General features: G+C 35.9%; 9 protein-coding genes across 9 annotated transcripts; 2 read left to right on the top strand and 7 right to left on the bottom strand. All coding sequences in view use genetic code 12, as the record gives it.

The window, feature by feature from the left end:
- Window positions 1–30: 30 nt before the first annotated feature.
- Window positions 31–7,434, bottom strand: CHK1 (histidine kinase osmosensor and regulator, putative; the record flags this gene model as incomplete). The annotated part of the gene is made up of 1 exon (XM_002418240.1): window positions 31–7,434. The coding sequence occupies one exon, from the start codon at window positions 7,432–7,434 to the stop codon at window positions 31–33; it is 7,404 nt and encodes a 2,467-aa protein (XP_002418285.1).
- A 1,132-nt stretch (window positions 7,435–8,566) lies between these two features.
- CD36_18060 (amino acid sensor-independent protein, putative) lies at window positions 8,567–9,208 on the top strand (the record flags this gene model as incomplete). Its single annotated transcript, XM_002418239.1, has 1 exon — window positions 8,567–9,208. One exon carries the CDS (start codon window positions 8,567–8,569, stop codon window positions 9,206–9,208), a length of 642 nt encoding a protein of 213 aa, XP_002418284.1.
- A 182-nt stretch (window positions 9,209–9,390) lies between these two features.
- CD36_18050 (delta-aminolevulinic acid dehydratase, putative) lies at window positions 9,391–10,416 on the bottom strand (the record flags this gene model as incomplete). The annotated part of the gene is made up of 1 exon (XM_002418238.1): window positions 9,391–10,416. One exon carries the CDS (start codon window positions 10,414–10,416, stop codon window positions 9,391–9,393), a length of 1,026 nt encoding a protein of 341 aa, XP_002418283.1.
- A 514-nt stretch (window positions 10,417–10,930) lies between these two features.
- CD36_18040 (mannose-p-dolichol utilization defect 1 protein (suppressor of lec15 and lec35 glycosylation mutation homolog) (sl15), putative) lies at window positions 10,931–11,779 on the bottom strand (the record flags this gene model as incomplete). Its single annotated transcript, XM_002418237.1, has 1 exon — window positions 10,931–11,779. One exon carries the CDS (start codon window positions 11,777–11,779, stop codon window positions 10,931–10,933), a length of 849 nt encoding a protein of 282 aa, XP_002418282.1.
- A 393-nt stretch (window positions 11,780–12,172) lies between these two features.
- On the bottom strand, window positions 12,173–14,437 carry CD36_18030 (nuclear pore protein, putative; the record flags this gene model as incomplete). The annotated part of the gene is made up of 1 exon (XM_002418236.1): window positions 12,173–14,437. One exon carries the CDS (start codon window positions 14,435–14,437, stop codon window positions 12,173–12,175), a length of 2,265 nt encoding a protein of 754 aa, XP_002418281.1.
- A 460-nt stretch (window positions 14,438–14,897) lies between these two features.
- CD36_18020 (phosphoglycerate mutase 1, putative) lies at window positions 14,898–15,644 on the bottom strand (the record flags this gene model as incomplete). The annotated part of the gene is made up of 1 exon (XM_002418235.1): window positions 14,898–15,644. One exon carries the CDS (start codon window positions 15,642–15,644, stop codon window positions 14,898–14,900), a length of 747 nt encoding a protein of 248 aa, XP_002418280.1.
- Window positions 15,645–16,493: 849 nt separating this feature from the next.
- Window positions 16,494–17,195, bottom strand: CD36_18010 (conserved hypothetical protein; the record flags this gene model as incomplete). Its single annotated transcript, XM_002418234.1, has 1 exon — window positions 16,494–17,195. The coding sequence occupies one exon, from the start codon at window positions 17,193–17,195 to the stop codon at window positions 16,494–16,496; it is 702 nt and encodes a 233-aa protein (XP_002418279.1).
- Window positions 17,196–17,440: 245 nt separating this feature from the next.
- On the bottom strand, window positions 17,441–18,763 carry CD36_18000 (vacuolar amino acid transporter, putative; the record flags this gene model as incomplete). Its single annotated transcript, XM_002418233.1, has 1 exon — window positions 17,441–18,763. The coding sequence occupies one exon, from the start codon at window positions 18,761–18,763 to the stop codon at window positions 17,441–17,443; it is 1,323 nt and encodes a 440-aa protein (XP_002418278.1).
- Window positions 18,764–21,128: 2,365 nt separating this feature from the next.
- Window positions 21,129–25,262, top strand: CD36_17990 (rho1 gdp-gtp exchange protein 2, putative; the record flags this gene model as incomplete). The annotated part of the gene is made up of 1 exon (XM_002418232.1): window positions 21,129–25,262. One exon carries the CDS (start codon window positions 21,129–21,131, stop codon window positions 25,260–25,262), a length of 4,134 nt encoding a protein of 1,377 aa, XP_002418277.1.
- Between the last annotated feature and the right edge of the window lie 873 nt (window positions 25,263–26,135).

Here is a 26,135-nt window from a genome sequence, read left to right as displayed (position 1 = left end):
TGGTGTAGACCTTATTATCAAATACACATCTTATATATTCACAGATTCACCCACCTTTGTTAGAATACGCCTAAGCTCTTTCGGTAAAATGGGCTTGGTAATAAAATCAAACATTCCCTCCTCTAAACACTTCTTTTTGTCATCTCCAGCAACATTAGCTGTCAATGCAACGATCACCGGTAACCAGCTTTCCTTTTGGTACGTGTGAAATAATGTCTTCAAATCCCTTGTAGCAGTAATACCATCCTTACGAGGCATTTGAATATCCATCAAGATGACATCATATTTTTCATTTTTTTCTAGTAATTCTTTGCATTTATCCAAAACTATTACTCCATCCTTTGCATGATCTGCCTTGTAACCCAATTTATCCAAATGCTTCAAACATACTTTATAATTCAAAAGATTGTCTTCTGCTAGTAGTATTCTTAAGGGATATTTTTTTGATAAATCAAATTCGTTAGTCCCATGCACTTTTGCAGGTGAACTCGGTTGTTCTTTGAGGATACTAATGAGTTTGTTCCTTTTAAAAGGTTTTGCATCAATAGGGATAACTTTAGCTGCGCCACTGGCATTAGTTTCCATTCCACGATCAATAAAAACGATATCATTAGATGCAACGGAAGCTAAAAAGTCTGATTTGTCATTAGTGACTTCAACTGTCAATCCAAAATACTTAAGTATCTTTGCAATTGACTTGGCAGTAAGACGATGCTTGCTGTAGATCAAGCACTTTTTATTTGAACTGAATGGCGGGGTTGAGTACACTTTTGCGTCCATAATGACGCTAACAAAGAATGTTGTACCAATCCCTTCCTCACTTTCAAATCTAATAGTACCACCCATTAACTCAGTCAATTTCTTTGATATCGCTAACCCTAATCCAGAGCCTCCATACTGTCTTCTGGCAGACCCATCCACTTGTGAAAAAGCTCCAAACACCTTATTTTGAGATTTCTTTGGGATTCCAATACCAGAATCTTGAACAGACACATTAATTTCAACCCTTTCTTCTGTAAGTTTTCGGCTATCACAGGAGATCAAGACATGACCTTTTGTCGTAAACTTTATAGCATTGCCCACTAAATTGATTATAATCTGTCTAAACCTCGTGAGGTCACCAACCACAAATTCAATCTCTGGGCAATTGTTACAAAACACCAACTCAATCTGGTCATTTAAAACCGTTTCCCCACTTACTTGAATAGCGGTTTCAATGCAATCATTTAAAGAAAATGGAGCATTTTCTAATGTAAATGACCCATGCTCAATTTTTGAAAATGCAAGAATCCCATCAATAATATTCAATGTAATCATTGCTGAGCTCTGAATTGCCTCGACATATTCTCTTTGAGTAGAATCCAATTTAGTGTCTAATAAAAATATAGCAAATGACAATAAAGAATTGAACGGAGTTCGTATTTCATGCGACATGTTCGCCAAAAAACTAGCCTTTTCATCAGTGGCGTCTTCTGCTGCCATTTTTGCTACCTCCATCTGTAAAAGTAAACGCTCCTTGCCCAAAGCCACAGCTGCTTGTGTGCAAAAAAGTTGCAACAAATCACACTTTCGTTCATTGAACAAATCTTCATGTCCAAAACTACCTTCACCAGCCTCTAAATAAATTGCTCCGAAGAATCCAAGCTGACTCTTCAATGGCAAGCACACAACTGAGTATTTTTTGTCCGTTGCTTGAAAATACTCGTTTCCAAAGTTATTGGCAAACCCTATATGGTCATGAGCCTTGTTCACCGTTTCCCCTGTGTGCAATACGTGACGAATCAATTGAGTGGGGCAAATGTCGTCAGAAATTGGTATATTGTTTAATGTGTGAATATTTTGCTGCGATCCAATTGTTCTAAGAAAAGGCGTTTCTTGGTTTTTCTTGGTAACTATTACTCCGTATGTGGCACCTGAATATTTAATGGCTGATGCCATCAACTTGGTGAGAATCGAATTTTCGTCTAGGGCTTCCGATATAGCTAGACATTCACAAATTGCAGAATTCAAATCTATACTTGTTCCGTGGCCATCAAGGTGCAATCTAAGCAAATGGTTGTCAAGCTCTTTTTTAGTATAATGTTTTCCCCGAACAGATTGCTTGTCATCATTGGAAGATAACCTACTCTCCATATTTTGTTGTTGCGAGGTAGCTACACTATCCAATACTAGATTATCAGTCAACCCTGCCCATTTATTTTTCTGATGTTCGTCCTCGATGTATTCACCAAACTCAATTTCAGACAATCTCAAATGATTTTTCAATTCTAAGCTTCTCATAATTTTAAGACCTTGTTTAACCATTCTTGAGATTCTGTGCCTTTTCTGTTTTATGTTAATTAACCACCTTGCGCATTCAAAATTAATCCAACACATATCGTATACATTGTGGTATCTTTGAGTCGTTTGCAATGCCTCCTCAAAGGAATCTAATATTTCCAACTTGTCAACGTTATTTTCTCTAATCTGTTTATACGCATTTAACAACAAGTACCTCGGAAGAAGTATGGACTCATTAGTCAGCGCCCATAATTCATACCGCACAAATTGACGTTCCAAAATATGCTCCACTTGTTCATCACTTTCTGGCATTTTTGTCTGACGATAAGCAAACACTTTACCACAAATTAAGTAATATTGATGGTGCAAAAAAGACACGGGCAATGATTCCAGTAGATCTTCCACAACTTGTAAAATCAAACTGGCAGCGTCGTCAAATCTTTTGTCGCGTGCCATTACACATAACACAATTAAATAATAACAAAATTTACCAACAGAAGTTTGGTTGAAGGACTGATATTTGATCATAAATTCATTCAATTTTGAATGCCCACAAAGTAACATTTCACTATCATACAAAAAATTATCCATTTCAGTCGTATGAGAATCCCCTAGTAAATATGATTTGGCCCTGGATGCTGAGAACATTTTTAACCCTTCTCCATTCATGCACGAAAAGAATATTTTGGAAACATGAACCATCAAATGAAAAGATGAATAAAAAGACAGTCTTGTGCAATCCGAACTCGCATTACCGGGATTTATAAGATCCAGCATTTTTTCAATTGATTCAAACAATACTGCATGGCAACTGAAATAGTATTCATAAATAGATTGAACATATGACAAAGATATTTCTGGTGCTCTATTAACTAATGATAACATAACAACACTGAGTTCTTTTGCTTTGAGCATTCCTGACGTTGTGTGTTCGTTGACAAGTGATTGTGCAAAATCTATAAGAATAACTGCACAATAAGGAGAAGATCCCTGTGAGTAAATTTGACTCATGGCATAAGCCGTGAGGAACTTTCTCATTCTGTCTTTACCTTGAACCTTGAAAAGGACAATAAGCTCGGAAACTAACTGATACATTAGCAAAGTTCGTGAGTTTTTGCACTTTTTGATTTTCAAAATACCTCTAATTTCGGCCACGGAAAGCGGTATTTTTCCCAGAAACGTTTCAAACAGGTTTTTGCCTACACATTCGTCATCATTTAATGGAACACCTAATTCTTGAAGACATTCAATTGCAATTTGGTTTGCCTCGTCATAATCACCTAGCTCAATTTTGCAACGAATTATTTGAATGCAAAATATCAACCTGTCAAAACCAAATTTCCTCTGTGCATTTTCAACAACATTTAGGCATTGTTCAAATTCGCAAGAATTAAAATGATTCTCGGCTATTGTTAATACGGATTTTAACTGAGTTTTTGAATCAAGGTTATATACCAATTCACCAACAACATTGAAAAACCATTGAGACAATTTCATATTATAAGTTGATATGGCATATCTTCCTGCCTGGACTAACACTTCGACATACTTTTCGTTTTCTTCCGGCCTTGCTGCCTCGTATGAGTTTCTAAAGTGAGTAGCCATTTGAAGGTAGCCACCAATATTTAGTAGACGTTCCTTTGTAATGGTATTGTAAAACCTCAATCCGCATAGTCTAGAAAGTTCTTTGAACTCGCCACTGGCGTTCAATTCTTTAATGATATGAGTACAAATAGAATCGTGAAAGAACTTGTAGCTGCATAAAGTTGCCAATTTCCAAATATTATCATCTGTTAAATCAAATGGAGTCTGGTCAGAAGCTATTAAATCCATAGGCACTTTGTAATATGTGCTAGTGGGAACAATTATTCTCGAGTGAATACATATCTGTAATAGCTGGAATGTTTCAGCCATCGGTAAGTCTGTGGCGACAATTAAGTCTGAAAAAAAGAACCCTGACCCACTGGAAATTAACGCGGCGATTTTAAGCAAGGCTCTTGCGTCTGAACTGGTTCCCATATTCAAATAATTTGCAAGAATCTCATTTCTAGTGGATCCGTAATTGTTATTCAGTAAATAGTCATATAAATGTGAATCTCTGTTAGAAAAGTGTGAGAATGGAACTTTTCCAGATAGTTTTGTCATTCTTGTCAAAAAAACTAATAGTAAAACATTTCCGCCTGAGGATTGATATAACTCTTGAATTATCGTGGGGATAGCTTTAAGGTTGTCGTTGGGGTTTTTATTTGTGTCATTTAAATTATCAACTAGATTCAAATGTTCGCCGCTCAATCGGTAGTCCAGTTTCACGTATGGCTCACACAAAAAATCGATGGCATCTTCTAGTGGGATATGGGGTATATTAAACTCATGCAAATTCAAGTTACTTTGTTTGGCATATCGGCAAAAGGAAACTTTCTTGTGTTCTGTATCAACATTCTCTAAATGGTCCGCATTCAAGGCATAGCACACTACTACTTTAATGCTAACACCCTCTTTTGCCTCTCCAGATGAATCAAAATCTAAAACGTCACATAACAATCTCCATGATTCTTCTGAACACCATTGCACATCATCCAAAAAAATCGACAAACCTTGTTTAGCAATGAGTCTGAAAAACTCCTTTAGAATTTGTCTCAATTTAATTTCGAGTCTCAATGTTTGGTTTTCTTTGAGAGTATTTCTCAGCGTCCCCATTCCAACTTTATGTTGGTAAATAGAAGTGTATTTTTTCCCCAATAGTACTTTTAATTCAGGGATCAAATAAAACAATATGCTTAAATCTATAGGAATGTGTGTCAAAATTAGATCTCTCCATGTATTTCGAATTTCTTCTGAAGAGTTTAAAATTTGAGTTATTATCTTTTGAACACCTTCAACAAGAAACCGGTAGACATGAGTATCTGCTCCAAAAAAGCTAAACTTCCAGGAGTAATAAAAATTGTGTTTCAAAACTGCCCCTGCTTGGAGATCTTGTAGTATTAACGATTTACCTCTCCCGCTTTCGCCAGATATAAAAACTAAATCAACCCCATTCTGATTGCTGTTGTAGGTTTCAGTAACATTTTGCAAAAAATCTCCTCTTCCAATGAAATGCTCTCTCAATCCAAGCACAGGGATGACTCCCATTTTCTCAGGATGTGGTACAATCTCTTTAGCCAAATAGTATTGCTGATCACTTAAATTGAGGTTACCAGTTTGACCACTTTCTCCTGATTCCAATAATTTGCTAATGTACATATTCTTAACTTCAGTCAAATCATGGAGCAATGAGTGGCAATCGCTATACCTGTTGCGTGGATTCTTCTCTAACAATTTCATAACAACGCTACTCAATTTTTCTGAAATCCAACTTGGTGCCAACATACTGGGAGCTATTGGCTTTTCAAAATTGTGCATTCTAATTAATGTCTGTGGATTGCTATTTTTGAATGGCAAAGTACCTAATATTAACTCATACATTATTACCCCCAACGAGTAGAAGTCCGACCGGTATTCTACAACCGAATTTGTAATGGCCAACACCTCAGGTGCCATGTAAGGTATCAAATCTTGAACTTGAGCCAAGTGTTTATTTCTGTAACCATGGCTACAATTTTCAGAAAAACTGAAAGCAAACCCCCATCCAGTGACTTTGATATCTCTGGCGTTTTTCTCTGACTTTAACAAATTATTGCTAGTTAGCCCATTGTGAACAAATCCTAGTTCGTGAATAACACTAATTGTTTCGACAACTCTCATTATATCCGTCAAAACTTCTATTAATTTCATGGGCAGCTTAATGATCTCATAGTCAAACTTTGCTAGTTTTGAATGAAGTGGATCTCCGTTGGTTGAATTTGTTCCTAGATGGTGATTCTGCATCAATGTACCTAAAGAATCCAAAGACCCAGCTTCAATGGTGGGTGCATTGACACCTACATTAAAACCGCTGCTGGATTTTCGTCGTGCCTCGTCGGAGGAAAATGACCCCTGTCTAGTTTGTTGTTCATACACAGCGAGCATGCTGAGCTGCTTGAAGGTCTTATAATCGTTGTCTGGGTATACCATGGCAAACCTTTTCTGATTAGTGGACGGTGAGGCCTGTTTAAGTGGATAATCATCGCTGTTCACACGAAAGTTTAAAATCTCTTGCGGGTACAAGACACCAGGTATATTTAATGGCAAAGTTGGCCTGAAACGGGCATCTTCTTTATCAAATATGGGGATTGTTTTCTTCTGTACATATTCATTAGTAAGAGATTCATTGGACCATACTCTATGTTTCTTCGAGCTGTGTTTCCCAGATAATATGTACCATTCATTGAGAAAACGCGAAAGTGATAGGTTATGAAAAATATTAGGTGATAGTCTCACTATTACTTTAGAATTCAAATCTAATGGTTTTTGACTAGCGACAGCATTGCTATGGAAATCGTTTGTCTTGTTTTGAGCAACCTTGATGGCATTGTATACCAGGTCGGTCAGTTGGTGTACTGGGCCAAACTTCTTGTTGAGAATGTACCCTGGTATTGATTCGGGTGTCAAATTTGCGGCATCAAAATCTATCTGTGATGATGATGATGATGACGGCAGCAACCCATTGGAAGAGGGATTTCCCAGGAAATTTTGACTAAGGTATTCTAAATGATTTTGTACAAAGTTAATGTTAGTCAAATATGATGCATTACTTAACGATAGGTTATCAGTTGTTTCCAGTGATAGTGTTGTTTTGGTGTCTTCAACAGATTCTTGCGATATAACTGACGAATTATCTTCAAATAAACTGGCGATAGTTTGATGGATGTTAAAGTTTTCACGGCTATTATCAAAGCCTTGGGGACTTAATGTTTGGTCATATAAATAATCGCTCAATGAAATTTCTGGCGTGTGTAGTGGGTCGGGAGTGCCTTGACTTCGTTCATATTGTTCTGGTATTGTTGAATGATTCAAGCTTAGGACTGAAGGGGGCTCTGACTGTGAATCAAGGGGAGACAAATTTGAAATTTGCAAGTTTGAATTGTTTTTAGTTTCTGCCTCATCCATCTTGAAGAATTTGAAATTTCGTATAGCTTTCACGTCTGGTTGTTCAGATTCATGATATTCTGTCGTCGTAATTGTTTCCTTCTCGCAGTCCCTTGCATTTTCGTGTGAATTAAAACAATTCATAGACATTGTTTACTATGAATCTATTCGGTAAAAGATCCGTCTGTAAGGTGAGAAAAACTGTAGCTCCAAAATAAGTAAGAGTAGACTAGTAGCTAAATCTTATTAACAAAGAAGAAAGCATTGGGGTATTTTTGAAAAAAAGTTTTTAAATCAATTTTTTACGGTTGCTTTCTGACTAGTGATAACTCATGAAGATTTATCGATGGTAATTTCTAACACAAAACCCGTTTTTTTTTTTCCCATGCATTTTGCTATATGTACCCTTAGTATTGTTTTTCTTTTGTTTCTTAATAGTCTGCTTATTGTGGATGATACCAATACCCTTGCTAAATGCAAAAAAGAAAAAAACAATCCTACTAATTATATTTTCATCCGAGCAATATCTTTAATACTTTCGACCCTTTCTCGTGGTTTTGTTTTATTATGTTTTTACTGACTAGGTAATGGTTTTACAGGTATCCATATTTTGCTCATTCAAGATTTATGTGAATAACTATCAAGCACAAAAGAAAAAGAAAAAGCTAATCTGATTGGTGTGGTCCTTGCCCGCCTTAGAAAACTGAGATTGGTGGCCGCCCGCCTTACTTGCTGTTAGTGGCTTAATTACAAAAAGGCTGGGGTTGGCTTTTTTTTTTTTTCGATGGACTAACCATACTACTATACAACCTTCTAAAGCACAATTGCAAAAAGAATGCAAAGGTGATAATTAAGTTAGAAAGAGATTTTTGAATATAAATGATTAGAATCAGCATCATTTGAAGTCAATTTTTCTTTGTTTTATCCATGCAAAAGTGATTTCTCGCCATTGTAATTGAAATTAGTATGTCTTTACATGCTTTTCTTCTTCTGTGTACTTTGGCTATTACTCGGTACTTTAATTTACAAATCATACAACAAACTTGTCTCTGTTTTATTTGATCGATTTCATTGTAGTGGGACTTGCTCATATTCATGGAGATCAAGTTGCAAAAAATAAACAGCGTTTTCAGTATATTCCTCATTTGGTGACAAGAATACACGACATTGTATGCTGGTTATCAATTGTAATTTTTTGTTCTAAAAAAAAAAACCTTGAAGATGTTACGAACCGTAGTCTACAGTCATTATAAACATAACTTCAATACATTCCGATCAAAAAATGGGCCAGCAACCATCTACTCCTAAAATAACTGCACAAGATAAGGCAATATTTCAGTTGAAGCAACAAAGAGACAAGCTAAAACAGTACCAGAAACGATTAAACACAATCATTGAAAAGCAAACAGACTTGGCAAAGAAAGCTGTACTCAATAAACAACCTCAGAAGGCTAAATTTTATTTGCGATCTAAAAAGCAACAAGAATCTGTAATTAACACCACTTTTGATCAACTAAACAACTTAGAAAAGTTGATTGGAACAATTGAGTATAAGTTGATTGAAAAAGATGTTGTGTATGGTTTACAACAAGGTAACAGGGTATTACAGAAATTAAATAATGAGATGCAAGTTGAGAAGATTGACGCGTTAATTGATCAATTGGAGGATGAGAAATTGAAGGTGGATGAAGTTAGTGAGCTATTAGGAGGTGCCAATCAATTGAATAGGTCAGAGGAAGAGGAAGTGGATCAAGAGTTTGAAAATTTGCAAAAAGAAATACATGGTAAAAATAACCAGGCCAAAGAAGAAGGAAACGAATTACCTAAAATACCGGACACCAAACCTATGCCAGATGCTCCAAATACTGAAATTGGGGAATATGAACCACAAAATAAGACATCACATGAACCGATTGCCATATAACTAACAACACAAAGCTTTATTTGTCATAATACGTTTAATTATAAATTTTTGCATTTACGTACACGTAAAATATATATAACAATATTGACAGACAAGAAGTTTGCCTGATAGTTAGTTAGTTCACCATTCATATTGATCTTACACATATTTTTTTTTTTTTTTGCAAAATGGCAAAGACCCTTTTATACTTGCAACCATTCTAAAAATTCTGGGGTGAAATAACTAATAATTAATCTTGCTCCTGCTCTTAAAAACCCTTGATGGGCTTCAAATGCAATTCCTTTCAAATCAACCACCCCTTTCTCCGCAGCTGCATGCAACATGGCATATTCTCCACTGACATGATATGCACATATTGGATAATCACGACATAATTTGGCTGCATCACTGACAATGTCCAAATAAAAAGTGCTTGGTTTGACAATAACAGCATCAGCACCTTCACCCATGTCTCTCATCAACGCACGACGTGCCAAACCAGCACCTCCTGGTGGTAACTGGTATGCTTTTCTATCTCCATGGCTTGGTGCACTTCCGGCAGCGTCACGAAATGGTCCATACAAGTTTCCAGAGAACTTGGCAGCATATGACATGACTAAACATTTATTGGCTAATCCTGCATTCATCAACCCGGTCTTGATGTCTTTAATACGTCCATCCATCATATCTGAAGGAGCAACAGAGTTTGCTCCTGCTCTTGCGTAGTTGACCGCCACCGCTGCAATTCTTTGTACTGATTCCTCTCTTCTCAATGATCCATCTTCATTCAATATCCCACAATGTCCGTGATCTGTGTATTCACAAAGACAAACATCACACATGATAAATAAATCGGGGAAATTTTCACGTAATTTTTTGATCGCAGTAATAACTGGTCCTTCGGGGTCATCTGCAGCAGTACCCAATGCATCTTTGACACCTGGTTTCAATGGAACCCCAAACAATATCACAGCTCTCAATCCTTTTTCAACTAAGCTTTTCACATAAGGAATCAATCTATTTACACCAAAACGCTTGATGTTGGGTAATGCGGGGATTTCGGTTTCTTCATCAGGAGAATCGGTGATAAACAATGGAAAAATAAACATGTTTTTGGTCAATTGTCTTTCCTGCTGCCATTCCCTAGACAATGGATGGTTGTAACCACCTTGTAATACAGATGATATCGAATTACCTGTAGAAGGTAAGAACTCAGCTTGATGGACCATTAGAAGATTAGTAGTCTTTGAATTTGATATCAACGATGCAAAAAAAAAAAAAAAAAAAAAGAAAAATAAAAAATGTCAAGAAAATTTTTCAAAAAAGGAAAATCCCCACTCTATCTTATCAATTAAAAGAAAAAAAAAAATACCTTAGTGCTTAAACTGTTTTTTATATATTGGAGGGCCAGGTATCGTTTAGAGTGATGATCTGTCAAGTAATTGTAAACGTATACAAAGAAATTGATGAACTTTTCTTTGTGTAAGGTAGATTCGATATGGAATGTTATTTGATAAAGTGTTTCGAAATAAAATTTTCGATCATTATTGTGGTATGAGTAATGAGAGATCTCGCACCAGACGTTTTCCACTTATTTCCGTCTCCATTCCATAAATCTTATGAAAATAAGATTTTGCGCTGCATTATAAGGACCAGAACCCCCTAAAAAACTGCATTTCTCAATATCACAAGATACCTTACTTGTATTATCAAAAGGAGAAAAACTTTTATACCTATACATTCCTACTCGTTCTTCTTTTCATCCTCTACTTTCTTTTCTCCCATTTTATCGTACACTATAGATTGACCCAATAAAATAGAATTTAATATCAAAGAAGTAGAATAGCCCGCTAACAAGATAGTTTCATCCACCGTGTTTTTGTGTCTTTGTTTTTTTGTAGAATAGTCGGTAAATGAGGTGTACACCCTGATTAATGAGCCAACAACGTTAGCTCTCAAGACAGTGTCACTCAAATGTTTGGCAGTCTTCAATTCGTAGTTGGTCTTAATTTGGGGAAACTTAGCAACTATACTGATGGGAATATTTAAAATTTCCAACATTGAGATCAAGCTTGAAGGGGCCAATTTATTGAAAAAGATGGCAGACGCAACCATGATAACCAAAGGCTTAGTAATTGCTCCTCTTATAGTTGCAAATTTATCCTCACAACTTAATCCCTGCCATTTGCCAACGCCTTGAGTTTCTTGTCCACGGTAGAATTTAATCAATAATATAATAATGGCATTTTGAATGCCTAATAATAAGCTCTCACCATACTGAATAAACGGGATTCTATTTTGCGAGTTGAAAGTCACATGAATTAAGGAGTTTAATGTATCCAACGATAAGCTTGTCAATGATAATCCTTTGGCAACGGCAATTCTGTCTTGTTCTGAATTAATTAATAATTTTCTGATTTGTGGTACACGAATGAAGGAAGACACACCAACTGTTAAGGCACTCAATAAAGCGGCAACCACTTTACCTATTCCAATTGCTTTAACTTGGGACCATGCCATTTGTAAGATTACTTTTTTGGATACATCAGGGTCAAGCAACAACTTGATCAACATGATAATTGGAGAAGCCATTTCTAATTAGATATTGTGAATTCTTTGGATTGAGTCAACAGACCGAAAACTATAGTTAATATGTTGTTTGATATTTATAATTTTCAAAAAAAAAAAATAAAAAAAGAAGGAAATATATTTTAATATCAGGTTTTGGTAGTTAAATTAGGGTTTCGGTTCTTCTTAGTCACTAAAGCCAAAATGTTCTCCACTATTTGATAATTGCAGGTTGATCTTTTTTCACTGAACAGACCAACAAAAAAAAAAAAAAAACAGGACAATCATACTAACATGCTAGGCATGTGACAAAAAAATGTAATCAGAGCAATTAATTTGCTAAAATATCATTCAACTATACACTAAAATACAAAAACGATTGAGGCTCTTTTAATAACCAAATGCAAAACAAATAGGTTAGTGACTTATTTTCTTGGTTTTGTTCAATTTTTCCAACTTACTTTTCAACTCTTCTTCTGCTTTTTCAATGTATTTCAAGTTTTCCAAGTGTAAATTTAACAATCTCACAATTTCTTCAATTGGGTTATTCTCATCTGATTTTGTGTCGTCTTTCTTACTGGTCGAATCTCTTGCTTCGTTTTTGTTAGCTAACTCATTGATCAAATTCTTATTGAAAACATCACTAACTGAATTAATTTCATTGATCAAAGTTCCCAAATTGGCTCCTAAGTTATCCAATCTTTCATCTAACAACTCGGCATTGTGATACGCATTTTCACGTAATTTATCAGTGATACTTAAAGATGATGATGACCCGCCAGAGATTGCTGCGTTTGAAGAGGAAACACCAGCACTAGCATCTTTAGTGGTTGTATCTTTATTGCTTCCTTCAACAGCATGAATCAACGATGAGGCATTGGCAACGGCATTATTATTCAATTCCATGTTGTTCAACAAAATATCAGCTTGTTGCTCGTAATTATCTAATATCTTCTCTAATTCATCTTGCTGGTTCTCAACGAAAAGTAATTGCTGATTTATCTTGGTTTGCAATGTCTCTGCTTCTAATGATTCTTGGTTAAGTTTCGTGATATCATCTCCACTTTCTACCAATTTTTGATCCCATTCCTTGACCTTATTAGTGTAAGAATCAAAAATCCTTGTAGTGGTGGTTAACTGCTTAGACCATTTGACAATTAAATCGTCAAGTGTTTTGTTATCAATTGAAACAGGAATTGGTTCAATCTTTGTTGGTTTCAAATTTGGTTGAGCTGTAGCGGTGGTAGTGGTTGCCGTTGAAGTTGCTGAGGTAGGTGCAGCATTTTCAGAAATACTCTTATCTTCTTTCTTTTCTTCAGTTTTTTTGCCAAAAGAAAATCCGCTTGTGGTAGGTTTATCTTTGTCGTCGTCTTTTTTGGCACCAAATGAGAATCCACTACTAGCAGGTTTATCTTTGTCGTCGTCTTTTTTGGCACCAAATGAGAATCCACTACTAGCAGGTTTATCTTTGTCGTCGTCTTTTTTGGCACCAAATGAGAATCCACTACTAGCAGGTTTATCTTTGTCGTCGTCTTTTTTGGCACCAAATGAGAATCCACTACTAGCAGGTTTATCTTTGTCGTCGTCTTTTTTGGCACCAAATGAGAATCCGCTACTAGCAGGTTTATCTTTGTCGTCGTCTTTTTTGGCACCAAATGAGAATCCGCTACTAGCAGGTTTATCTTTGTCGTCGTCTTTTTTGGCACCAAATAAGAATCCACTGCTAGCAGGCTTGCTTGCAACATTGTTAGCTCCAAAAAGAGATGCTTTCAGAGTATCATTATTTTCTGGTTTTGATCCAAATGTAACTGCAGGAGGTTTGTTGTCCTCCTTATTATTACCAAAGATTGGATTCTTGGTAGTACTAAAAGAAGTCCCACCACCGAATTTATTGTCAGTTGTAGTACTACTAGAACCAAACATATTAGTTGTAGTATTCAGTTCATTACTTATTGCGGCGTTATCTGCTGACTTAGCATCCAGGTTTACTGTTGTAGAGCCGAATAATCCTCCTGTTGGGGCAGGTGATTGATCTTTCTTGGCCCCAAATAAGCCCCCGCCACTACTTGTATTAGCTGCTTGATTTTGAGCACCAAAAGATGCCCCTGTTGTGCCTGTACTTGCTGTACCATCTGTTGCTCTGGATGCGAAAGCGCCTGTTGATTTGGGCTCTTCTGTCTTTTCATTGGTGGCACTTGATGTAGGAGCACCAAAAGCAGAGCCGGTAGACAAATTGGTGGTTGTGGGTTTAGCTCCAAATACTCCAGTACTGCTTGTTGCCGTGGAACCGGACGTAGCGTCGTCTTTCTTTTGTCCAAAAATTGAGCTAGGTTGAGCTGTTGAGCTAGCCGTGTTGGATCCAAATAACCCCCCTGTTTTAGGAGCAGCACCAAATGCAGATCCAAATGCGTTGGGTTGATTTGTACTAGCGTTTCCAAACGGAGAGCTGGGTTTAGCAGTCCCAAATGCTGGAGTTGATGATGATTGCTGTTGTGCTCCTGCACCAAAAAGTGGTTTAGAAGTATTTCCTAGAGCTCCAAATGCATTTGATTCGGTTGGCTTCGATGCTCCAAGTGAAATTGCACTACTCTGTTGGCTGTTAGAATTGTTGTTCTTATTGTTGTTTGTTGAAAACCCACTAAAGGCATTGGAGCCACTATTATTCTGTTGGCCTCCAAACATTGTTAATTGACTGTTTATATGTAATCAATTGGGAACTCAATATATATTCAAATATGGCTAAAATTGTTTTATCTGGCAATTGATCAATCAATATCACTTCTGTGGTTAGCAATGGTCGTCTAATTAATAAATTACTTCAAGGGGGGGTGTTATAATTATCGATGATTCTAGTATATTTTTTTCTTTTTTTGCCTTTTCTCTCCCTTGTCCTCTTCTTCTTCCTACCTCAGTCCATTTATTTTTTTTGCTTCCTACATTTTCTCGTTAGCTTCCACACAGCTTTTCCCATTACTTTTAGTGTTGCACCGATATTACTGAACTTTTATTCATCTAAGTAACAAACTCTGTCTACATTGCAAATTCATCTCCAGTTTTAACAAAACACAACTCAAAAAAAAAACATATAGGTTTATTAAAAGTACATAATTCTATGTTATGAATCCCTCAGTTCAGGCCAAGCTTATTTCTTTTGACCTTGAGCAGCAACAGCAGCAGCACCGGCAGCAGCAGCTTCTGGGTCCAAGTAGTAAGATGGTTTGGTTGGTTTCAAGTTTTCGTCTAACTCGTAAACCAATGGAATACCAGTTGGGATGTTCAAACCAGCAATATCCTCATCTGAGATGTTGTCCAAGTGTTTAACTAAACCTCTCAAGGAGTTACCGTGAGCGGCAATTAAGACAACTTTACCGGCCAACAAGTCACCGGCAATTTCGTCTTGCCAGTATGGCAATAATCTGTCAATGACTAAAGCCAATGATTCAGTCAATGGAACAACAGCTGGGTCAATGTCAGCGTATCTTCTGTCACCGACTTGGGAGTATTGATCCTTTGGATCAATTGTTGGTGGTGGAACATCAAATGATCTTCTCCAGATTTGGAATTTTTCTTGACCGTAAGTTTCCAAAGTTTGAGCCTTGTCTTTACCTTGTAAAGCACCGTAGTGTCTTTCATTCAATCTCCAGGATCTCTTGACTGGAACGTACAATTGGTCAGCAGCATCCAAGGCAATGTTGGCAGTTTGGATGGCTCTGGATAATTTGGAGGTGTGCAAAACATCAACTTTGATACCAGCTTCTTTCAATAATTCACCAGCTCTTTTAGCTTCTTTTTGACCAGTTTCTGATAATCTGACGTCTACCCAACCGGTGAACAAGTTCTTTTCATTCCATTCGGATTGACCGTGTCTAACTAAAACTAACTTTGGCATTGTGTGATATTATGTACTATAATTGAAGAATCAATGGATAATTAGAGCAAAAAGAAAGAAAGAAAAAAGGAACTGTGGTTCAATTTTTTTTTTTCCAAGGTACAACTGTTGAACATTTATATTATTTTTCTCTCTGTCAATTACTTCCATTGATCCACAATTTGAAGTACCGGGAGAGAAATAGAAGGAGAAAAAAAAAAAAATAATATCACCAGTCGTCGTCGTTGTTGTCCATACATTCGGATTACATTGTGCCTTTTTTCTTTTGTTTTGTCTAGCCTCGCACCACGAGATACACTCAATTAACATTCCCTTGAGACTCAAAGAAGATTTGACATAATCAACAAAGAGTGAAACCAATTCCTTCATGATGTTTATGAGCAACTGTCACGCTCGATACAGAAAAGTAGTCTTGGTTTATTGCTTTTTAGCATGCAGATAGATCTTTACAGTCAAGGAAGCTTTTTAAAGAGAAACCATAGCTGTATTACCACAACTGATTAAAGTCGTGTTAAAATCAAATCAGGGGAATAATGACATCTGTTGATATTCGCTTCAACAACTTTATTCACTTTTTCTTTATTGCTCTATTATTGTAGGGGTTTTTGTTTAGAGTAATTTTTTGTTTAATTTTATTCTATGGTAGAAGTCTTGTATTGAACAATCTTACTTATCGTTTATTCACTCTAAATACTCGATCCCTAGTAATCTACTTTCTAATACATTATTGTAATCAATTGAATGTTCTTGATAACACTATCTTATTGCAAAATGACGACTTCAAATCCCATGATGTTTGCCTTTTTTTAGTTTAACCAACCTATCTAATAAGACCTTCCTCTTTTCTTCTTATGCTAAATTTTGATTTTCAACAACGGTTAAATTCTTATGATCGGCTGGATTAGCAGCCAGTTCATACAAAGTAATGACGGGATCTTTGTTCAATTCAGTGAATTCTCCTCTCAATTCAATTGAATGTAAATGACACTCTTCCTCTCCTTCATCATAGATATCTTCAATAAATAACGTCAATTGATTAACTCCAGTGAATTTATGTCGAGAAACATAATGTTCAACAAAATCATCATCGTTATTTGATTCCAAAAACTCTGGAAGATCATTACTATCATTATTAGCAACTCCAATTTGAGGATGGGTTAAGATCTGTATTGGCTTTTTCATATTCACATTATCAAAATCAATTGATGTGTCATTTTTGAATAACTTGATTGTTTTGGGACAATACAAATCACCATTGGTACGTAGGATTATCGAGTATAATTTGACACTGCCGTTAAGAAATGGAATGTTGATAATCATTTGTTCGTCGCTATCTGATTTAATTATTGGCTTGATTTCGTATTTGGTTGTCGAATCTTTGAAAAGCTTTGCTAGATCATCAGCAGGATTGGCCATGTTGAGGGCGGTCACTTTGGATGTATCAATCTTACGATTCAACGTTTGTCCAGGTGTTGTAGGAATAGGGGCAACATGATCGTGATTATGGTTATGATCATGATCATGATTATGATGTTCGTCTTCACAGGACATATTGGAAATGATTTATAATCTAGTCTAGGTTTTATATCTATAAATTCTTAACGGTAATGAGATTTACGTGACTGTTAGCAGGAATTTGTGCATTTGAGTATTTTATGAAACTGAGTGCAACGCAAGGGTGCGGGACAAAAAAAAAAATATCGCGCATACAACTTCTACTACTACTACTTTATCGTCCTTGTTGTATAGTAATACAATAATGAAAATATTTGCATCTATATGTATATTTATCCCCATTATAAAGTCAAGCTACTATATAAGCATAAGATCATAACGGCTACACCCCAAAAAGTCAAACCCAAAGACAAATTCTTGAAAGCGATTTCTAATGTGCTTGGGTCATCCAGCTCTGATCCAATCAATTTATAGCCAAACAAACCTGGCAAAATAAACGAAATCGATGTTGAGCCTGAAGCACCGACAATTGCTAGAATTAATGCAAACGATTTGATAGAAATGGCTAAAAAATATCCGATAATTAATAATGATGTAGTGACTATCACAAAATTTCTATGTGGAAACGGAACAACATGAGATAGGTGGGTTTTTCCCTGTTCTTCATCTTCAGCAATTTGGCGTGTCTCGGAATCATTTCTTAATAACGAGGTACTTTCGTTAACATCTTCTTTGTCGAAATAGGTGGTTGTTATCCAATGATAAATGTTATTAATGGAAATTCTTGCTGGATGAATCATTAACGGGAAAGAAAACGTAACCATAAACACAATACAGAATCTACCAATAGTAGTGGTTGGCCCATTTGGATACAGTAAAATCACATTACCATCGACGTCTTGTCCAAAGGTCAAGTACCCTGATAATCCAACAACAATGAATAACAAACTGGATATACCAATGGCAAAATTGACCAATTTCGTGAGACTCGTCAATGACTTGTCTCTGGCTTCATTGATAATGGAAAACATATTTTGATGACCAGTAAATGCAAACACTATAATTGAAAAAGTACTAAATACACCAGTCACACTGGTTGGGAACAAAGTGATCTGCCCTTGTCGTTCAATATCACCAGCAAAATAGTGTCCAATCACTAAAATTGACATATAAAAAATAGCCACAAGCCCTAAAATTGAAGAATATTTCAATGAATCCAAATTTTTCAAAAACGATAAGGGGATAGTTAACACTGTGGACACAAGCAACCAAAACAGTGGATAATGCTTCTCGTCAATATATGGGACATAAGTTACTATGGTGGGCATTAAGTCACGGATCAACACTAGATAAGATACAGCACAACCAAAGCATTGAACAGCAATCGCAAAATCAAACACTACTGATAAATGAGGATAGGTGATGGAGCATAAATTGAAAAATGTGGCGTGCTTAACTGGAACATATCTACTTACATAACATTGCAAGAATAAGCCAAATCCACTAGTAAAAGCAGCTAGTAATATGATAAATGTACCAAATAAAATCCCATCTGTGGAATATGCCAATGGCATGGATAACAACCCCGCTCCTATAATGGTTTTGACCAAACTGATCGATGAAGAAATTGTTGATGCACCTGCATCATGATCTATTGAAGGCATTAGTATATATTAAAAGTAATCACGGGGAAGTGTAGCGTGAATGCAAGTAAATCTGATTATATATTTTGAAATGTATTACTAAAGACAACAAAAATGATTATTAAAGACTCTTCATTACAAAAAAAAAAAAAAAAAAAATTGTTTGTTAACCAGAATTCTGACCTTGATGGATTTTGTGTGGGCACGACATTGAATCAAAACACGAAAACTAAGAATGTAAATAAACCAACAAAGAATATCCACCAATAAAATGGATTGTGGCTGGAACATGGTAAACAAATTCTCTTCAAATTGACCCCCCTCATGTAGTATATTTGATTGGGGATTAACTTTGGGAACTCTAATATCGGGGTGAACATGTAATTGGGGGTAGACGAACTGCTTTGACTTACGTACCCCATAACTATTAGTACTTATCACTATGTGTCACGTGAATGGTTATAATTTAAGAGTAACAATGTTCGGTTTCCTCCGTGACAAACAAATTTTTATACTAAATAAGTTGCAAAAAAGCAACAAAAAAAGTACTACTTGGTTATTGTTCAAATTGTAGAAAATGGGTGTTGTTAGAAACAGGTGTACAAGGAATTGAAGACTCAACAGTAATCTGATAGATTTACTGCTTGGTTGTTATTGTAATATACTCGTGTTTAACAACCACTTTGTTAATGAAAGTAAAACTGATAATGTAACAGCAGGTCTATGTTCTATAGAAGGGCTTGTTTTAATATAAGGAACGGATAGTTACAATATATCTTTTTAACCTTATTTTCAAAAACCGATCTCAACAATTCAAATTTCACCTTCTCCAGAAAATTCATCCACTTCTCAATACTGTTTTTTTTTTTTTTTTGAAACCCTTGATTATCTTGCATCATTTTGGATATTCACACAAGAGGTGCAATTCTCAGCCTTGGATCTATTCCATAGCTTTGTGTTTTCAAGACTGATTGCTTTGATAAACACCAAACACTACTCTAAGTATTCTTACTTAGGACATCTATCATAAAGAAAGGAATGCAATTCAATAAGACTACAGAGTAATGGTGTTAGAATATTTTTAGGAAAGAAAAAAAAAAGGACGGTGGAAACGATGATCAATTGGGATTACTGAAAGTCTTCTGCAATAGACTCCTAATCCAGATCCATATAAACTTGCTGTGTTTCTCTATGAAACCTTTCAAAAATGGCAGATTAAGTGGGGGTTCTTGTGCCTACATCTATTAACAGATACAATTGTAGAGATATATGTAATGACGTGCTAGATTAAATGCATGTTGTAGACCAACGTATTGCGTGATCGTTACCAAGTGTCGATCATCGTGATGTATTTACGCAAGGCACACCAAAAAGGGTTCTGATTGTTTGTACCAAGATTAATTTTCTGGTGTGCTAAGGATTTGCCCCCAACGAAGTAACATACAGGATAGACTAAATGAGCAGCTTACATTTGCTTCCCATCCAAAATATCCTCAAAGACCATTTTAATTTTCCTCATTCAGTGATGTGTTTGAGAAATAGATTGATAGAAGGTACAATTACAAGCTCGTCGTAGAACTTTAGATCTGGGAAAAAAAATAGTAATGAAGGCTGACACAATATAACTTGTCAACAAAATATTAGACGATTGAAATTACCAAAAGGGAAGGGAATTCTCAAGCCCCGTTTCTTTCTTTCTTTCTTCCTCTCCCTCTGCGCTTTGTTCCTAAAACCTCCAATGGAATGTGAAGCATGAGAAGGGTGATACATAAAAGCGTGTAGCTTTATTATTACACCACCGAATAGCGAATAGACATGGCAAATTTCCATCTTGTTTCCACTTGTATGGTTCCTTTGTACCTTTTCTGGAATTAATTAGTTAGTCTAAGAGTTTCACATTTACTACTACGAAATGTATATACAGATGTACAACTACCAAAATTAGAAAAAAAAAGAATAACTAATAAATTCAATTAAGTAAATTTAAAGAAAAGAAAATTGACATACAACAAACACACATACACACACTCTCTCACTCCCCCTCTGCTTCACACCACAATATCTGTACCCATATTAGTTTCTCTTCTTATTAATTAGTGGTAGGAGCTGTAATTCCGTCCTTGTTCAGCAAACGAGTAAGAAACTAAAATAAGAAAAATCTCTCTCTCTTATTCTATCTCACATTGTCGTGAGTACAAAAATTTTCTCTTCTAACAAATAATAATAAATAATAAAATTACACTAACACTAGCTTAACTCTTAGTAATAGACCCAAGGAAGCCAAAAAAAAAAAAATTACAAGGCGAAAAGTGAACAACAAGTGATTTTTTAATTCTTTTTTTTTTTTTTTTTTATTGCATGGGAGAAATTGGAGGAACTTATAATAATGTCGAGTAATAGTTCTTGGTCTAACAACGATTCATATCAACTGAGGAACGATCCTAATAATGGTAATAACCCCAACCCACATACAATGTCCCAACAGCACTCGCAATCTGTAAATATTCCCGCTCATTTGTTGCCTCAAGCGTTTATAGAACAACAACAACAACAACAACAACAACAACAATATCAACAAGACAGCGAAACTCATAACAAAAACCCTCCAACCAGCAATCGTTTTTATCAATCACCTCCCCACCAACAACAACTGCGTCAACAATACAACTCTTCTAAGCAGGAACAAATGCAACAACCTTACCCAACTTCTGCACAAAACAATCAACATTACCGCCCTCCAACACAGGAAAGGTCATATAGTTTTTCATCGACTATGGATCCTGGTTCACCTAGCCAAATAATGCCACCTAATTTTTCACAAAGGAACCAATCGTTTTCTGGTTATCAACAACAGTATCCACCATCTCCCAACAGAGCATATAGCCAACAAACACACGCTCACCAAGGTGGACTTCAACAACCATATGTAGCACAAAGACAACACACCTCAGCTGGTTTCAATCAGAATCCGTACTCTCAGCAAAATAGATCAGTATCTTCTTTGACTCAAGATCGGACAGGAGCACCCGTACAACACCCTCCTTACCCTGTCAGCAATGATGATTCTGGATATCAACTACAACCGCTGGCTCTTCAATCACAACATCTACCACCACAACAGCAACAGCAACAGCAACAGCAACAACAGCCCCATCCTCAGACACGTAGACAGCTTCGTAAGGCTCCTTCAAGCAATTTACCCCCCATTCAAACTGACCAAGTTTACTATGGCCCTGATGCCCGAAGAATTGTTTCCACACCAACACACCAACAAAATTTTCCTACTCCCATACCACATGAAGCTAGAACTAAATCACTTACTTCGGCATCATTGAAGCATCAGAAACAACCACTGCAACTGCAACAGTATTACCAACAAATCTCTGAACTGCCAGGTAAAGATAGCAACGCTCGTAGTTCTTCGAGTAGTTCACTTCATCACACTTTTTCCTTAACTTCAAAATCACGATCATTCACATCCATCAGTAAATTGTCTTCGTTATCAACTAAGAAATTTGGTTCGTCTTCTTCTGTCAACACCAACAAATTAGATCGTTATCAATCAAGTGGAACTATTAGAAACAATCACAACCATACAAACCATACGAACCACAACATCCATTATGCTAAACCATCTGTGTATCCGGCAATATTGTCTGAAGTAGCCAAATTATTCAAAGAGGCGATTATTTTGACTATTAACACCAAGGATGGTTTAGAGTACCACGATACTTTTACTGGGAAAATGGCGGTTGACATCTTATGTCGTATTATTCGAACAAACGATCGTAATTTGGCCTTGTTATTGGGAAGATCATTAGACGCCCAGAAATTTTTCCATGATGTTACCTATAATCACAGATTAAGGGATTCGGTACATGAAATTTATGCGTTTAACAATGTTTATAACGATGTTGATTTTTACAATGAAGAAAATGGAGGTGGTGGTCTGACTAGTAATGGAGAAAATAGTGCCTTGAATTCAAAACATGGGTCGTTTCTTGACAGCAGTACACAATTACAGAATGCTTTGAATGACCATATATCGGATTATCACACTTCACAAAGCAGTGGATCATTAACCAAAGTTGCTAGTAGTGCCACTGGTAACGGCTCAGCAAGTGTTGCAGGTAAGGAATTGAGTGCAAGTCAACAAACAGGTGTTAATGGAGTTTTCACTATTTTGACAGAGTGTTATTCGCCTACATGTAGCAGAAATAGTCTTTGTTACAGTATTGCCTGTCCAAGAAGATTAGAACAACAAGCTAGATTAAATTTGAAACCCCAAGGTGGTTTGCAACGTGCAGTTTCAAAATTATCATTACATGATCAGGAAGAAACTGAAACTTTATGGCACAAGACAGTACCTCAATCGGTTTTAGATAAATTAGACAAACATGAAAAGACTCGACAAGAGTTGATTTATGAGTTTGTTTACACTGAACGTGACTACGTCAAGGACTTGGAATTCATGACTGATTTCTACATTATGCCCTTACGGAATCCCGCCAATAATATTATTCCTGATTATCAAAGGGAAACCTTTATTCAAACTGTGTTTGGGGGAGTACCCGACTTGTTGAGATTGGCCAAGAGGTTCAGTGAGGCATTAACCCGAAGACAACAACAACAAAAGCCTGTTATTGAGACCATTGGTGATGTCTTTTTAGACTATGTTGGTGATTTTGAACCGTTTGTGACCTATTCTGGAAACAAAGTGTTTGCCACTTTTGAACATGAGAGACAACAACAAGTTAACATGAAATATGCGAGATTTTTAGATGCAATTGAAAAGAAACCGGAATCAAGAAGACAAGATTTGTCATCATTTTTGATTAAAGGGGTTCAAAGACCAGCAAGATACCAATTATTGTTATCTGGAATTTTGAAGCATACCAAACCGGAGTCACCCGACTACAAGTACTTGACAAAAGCAAAAGAAGAGATTGAGAAATTGTTAGTGAAAATCAATATTCAAACTGGAGAATGTACTGACCGACACAAAGTCATGGTTTTACATAGGTTATTGGGGAAACAAACTTTGGAAAACAGGTATAATTTCAAATTATCCTACAATAATCGTATTATCTATCAGGTGACTTTGAATAGAAAGAGGGATAACGAAAAGATCGATCTATACTTGTTTGAACATGCATTGTTATTAGTGAAACACAAGATTCAAAACAAGCGTGAACAACATAAAGTGTTTGAAAAACCAATGTATTTGCCATTGCTATTTGTTAATAGTGGTATGGAAATCCCCACCAACAGATCAATCATGCCTCATAGATATCATGGATCATTGGTTTCCGACACCAGTATAAGACCCCAAAGAGCAGAATCTAACTATATTGGTAATACTTTGAATTCTTCATCAACACCTAAATTCCAATTGAATTTTCTCGGTTTAGGTAGTAATCAAGTCCATGCCTCATTGTTTGCTGAGGATTTGACTATTCAGAACCAAGTGTTGCAACAAATATCGACACAGCAAAAGAAATTAATTGATGCCAATGATATATTTTCATTGTGCAAGTTTGAAACGAGAAGATTCACTGGGAATAATAAAATCAATTGTGCTGTTCCTTGTTATGGTGGGAAGAAATTGTTGTATGGTACTGATTCAGGGGTATGGGTCAGTACTGTTCGTTCAATTAGTGCCACGTCTAATGAAAAAATCTGTAGTGATCCCACCATGGTTATTTCCAAAACTTATGTCACTCAAATTGAGGTGATTGTTGAGTACTCCAAGTTGTTAGTGTTGAGTGATAAATCGTTATATGAATTTGATTTATCTTGTACTGATTCCTTGGACCATGTGAAGAATACCAAACTGGGTAAATTACTTTTGAGTCATGTGTCATTTTTCAAAGTTGGTGTTTGCGATGGTAAATTGTTGGTGATTGGTGCTAGAACGGGCAGTCTGCACTCTATTTGTATTTTCGAGCCAGTTAATCCGTTTGACAAATCCAATAAAAATAAAAACAAGAGATTAGAAATTCAAGAAATCAATTTTAGTTCTGACCCAATTTCCATTTCATTTTTAAAGACTAAACTTTGTGTTGGGTGTGCTAAAGGTTTTGAAATTTTGTCTTCTCAAACGGGAACCAAAGAATCGATATTAGATGAAGCAGACCCTTCATTAGATTTTGCCACACAAAGAGAAAGTGTGACACCATTAGCAATTCACCGATTAGGACGTGATTTCTTATTGTGTTATTCTGAATTTGTATTTTTGATCAATCGAAATGGATGGAGAACAAATCACGATTGGGGCATATTTTGGGAGGGTAATCCCCAAAATGTGGCGATTTTCTTCCCTTATTTGTTATCATTTGAACCAGGATTTGTTGAGATTAGAGATTTACATACAACTAATTTATTGAGGGCTTTAACGGGAGAGAATATCAGGTTTTTGCATTCTAATGAACATGAAGCTATGTTTGCTTGTGAAGAAAATGGTTATGACATCATTATTTCAATCGATTTCTTAAATTTGAAACCAAGATCCCCAACATAGAGAGATGGAGTTATATTATATGATATTTAGAAATATGAATGAGGAGAATTACAGGATATGGCAATACTAGGTTTAGTGGTAGAGATGGACTTTTGCGAGATTGCTATAATACAATTAATATAAAATATGCTTGAATTTAAAAAAAACAAAACAGAAAAAAGGAAGGAAACTTTTTTTTTTTTAAAAAAAAACAATCAAAAGTATTGATTGTCTAATGTATTTTTAAGATAAAGAAATCTGTATAAGTTTTAATGTACATAACTTATCATTGAATTATAAGTTGAATTTGGTTCTGTCGGGAAATATCATGGTACGAAATCATCTATTCTAGCCGAAACCAACAAGGCAGAAAGAAAGAATGAGCGACCACAATAATAGCAAGGACCGATCCGTCATTTGAGCATTTATTAGTCGTAATCTGGATCCACCGGAACTTGCAAAAAAACAAGCAATACTACAAACGGCTTTGATACTCTGAGACTCAAGCTATCTAAGGTACATTTGTGTAAAGCAAAAAAAAAAAACGAAGTGTCAATTAATGTGAAAGCCCTTTTACACAGCTAGGGTGCATTACAATAATATGGCCCCAACTGTAAACTAGTGGCTATTCCCGGTAATTTTTACGCGTTAATTGGTGGGTTCATCATATTGCTAATAGTAATAACTACAGTGAATGACTAGTTAGATCAGTGTTTTCTCAGAAGTAAATATATTAATTATAGTAACGAAAACTGACACGAAATAGATATAGGGAGAGAATGAAAATATGTAAAATATATTACTTTAACGTGTTTAATTGCTGAAAGATGAGGAGAAATAGAAAAAAAAAAAGAAATAAACAACACCAACCACCTAAAAAAAAAATTTCAACAT

Source organism: Candida dubliniensis, chromosome 2, assembly GCF_000026945.1.
Source record: "Candida dubliniensis CD36 chromosome 2, complete sequence".
Lineage (NCBI taxonomy): Eukaryota > Fungi > Ascomycota > Pichiomycetes > Serinales > Debaryomycetaceae > Candida > Candida dubliniensis.
Note: the sequence above shows the minus strand (reverse complement) of the source record. Positions and strands in the feature narration are given on the sequence as shown.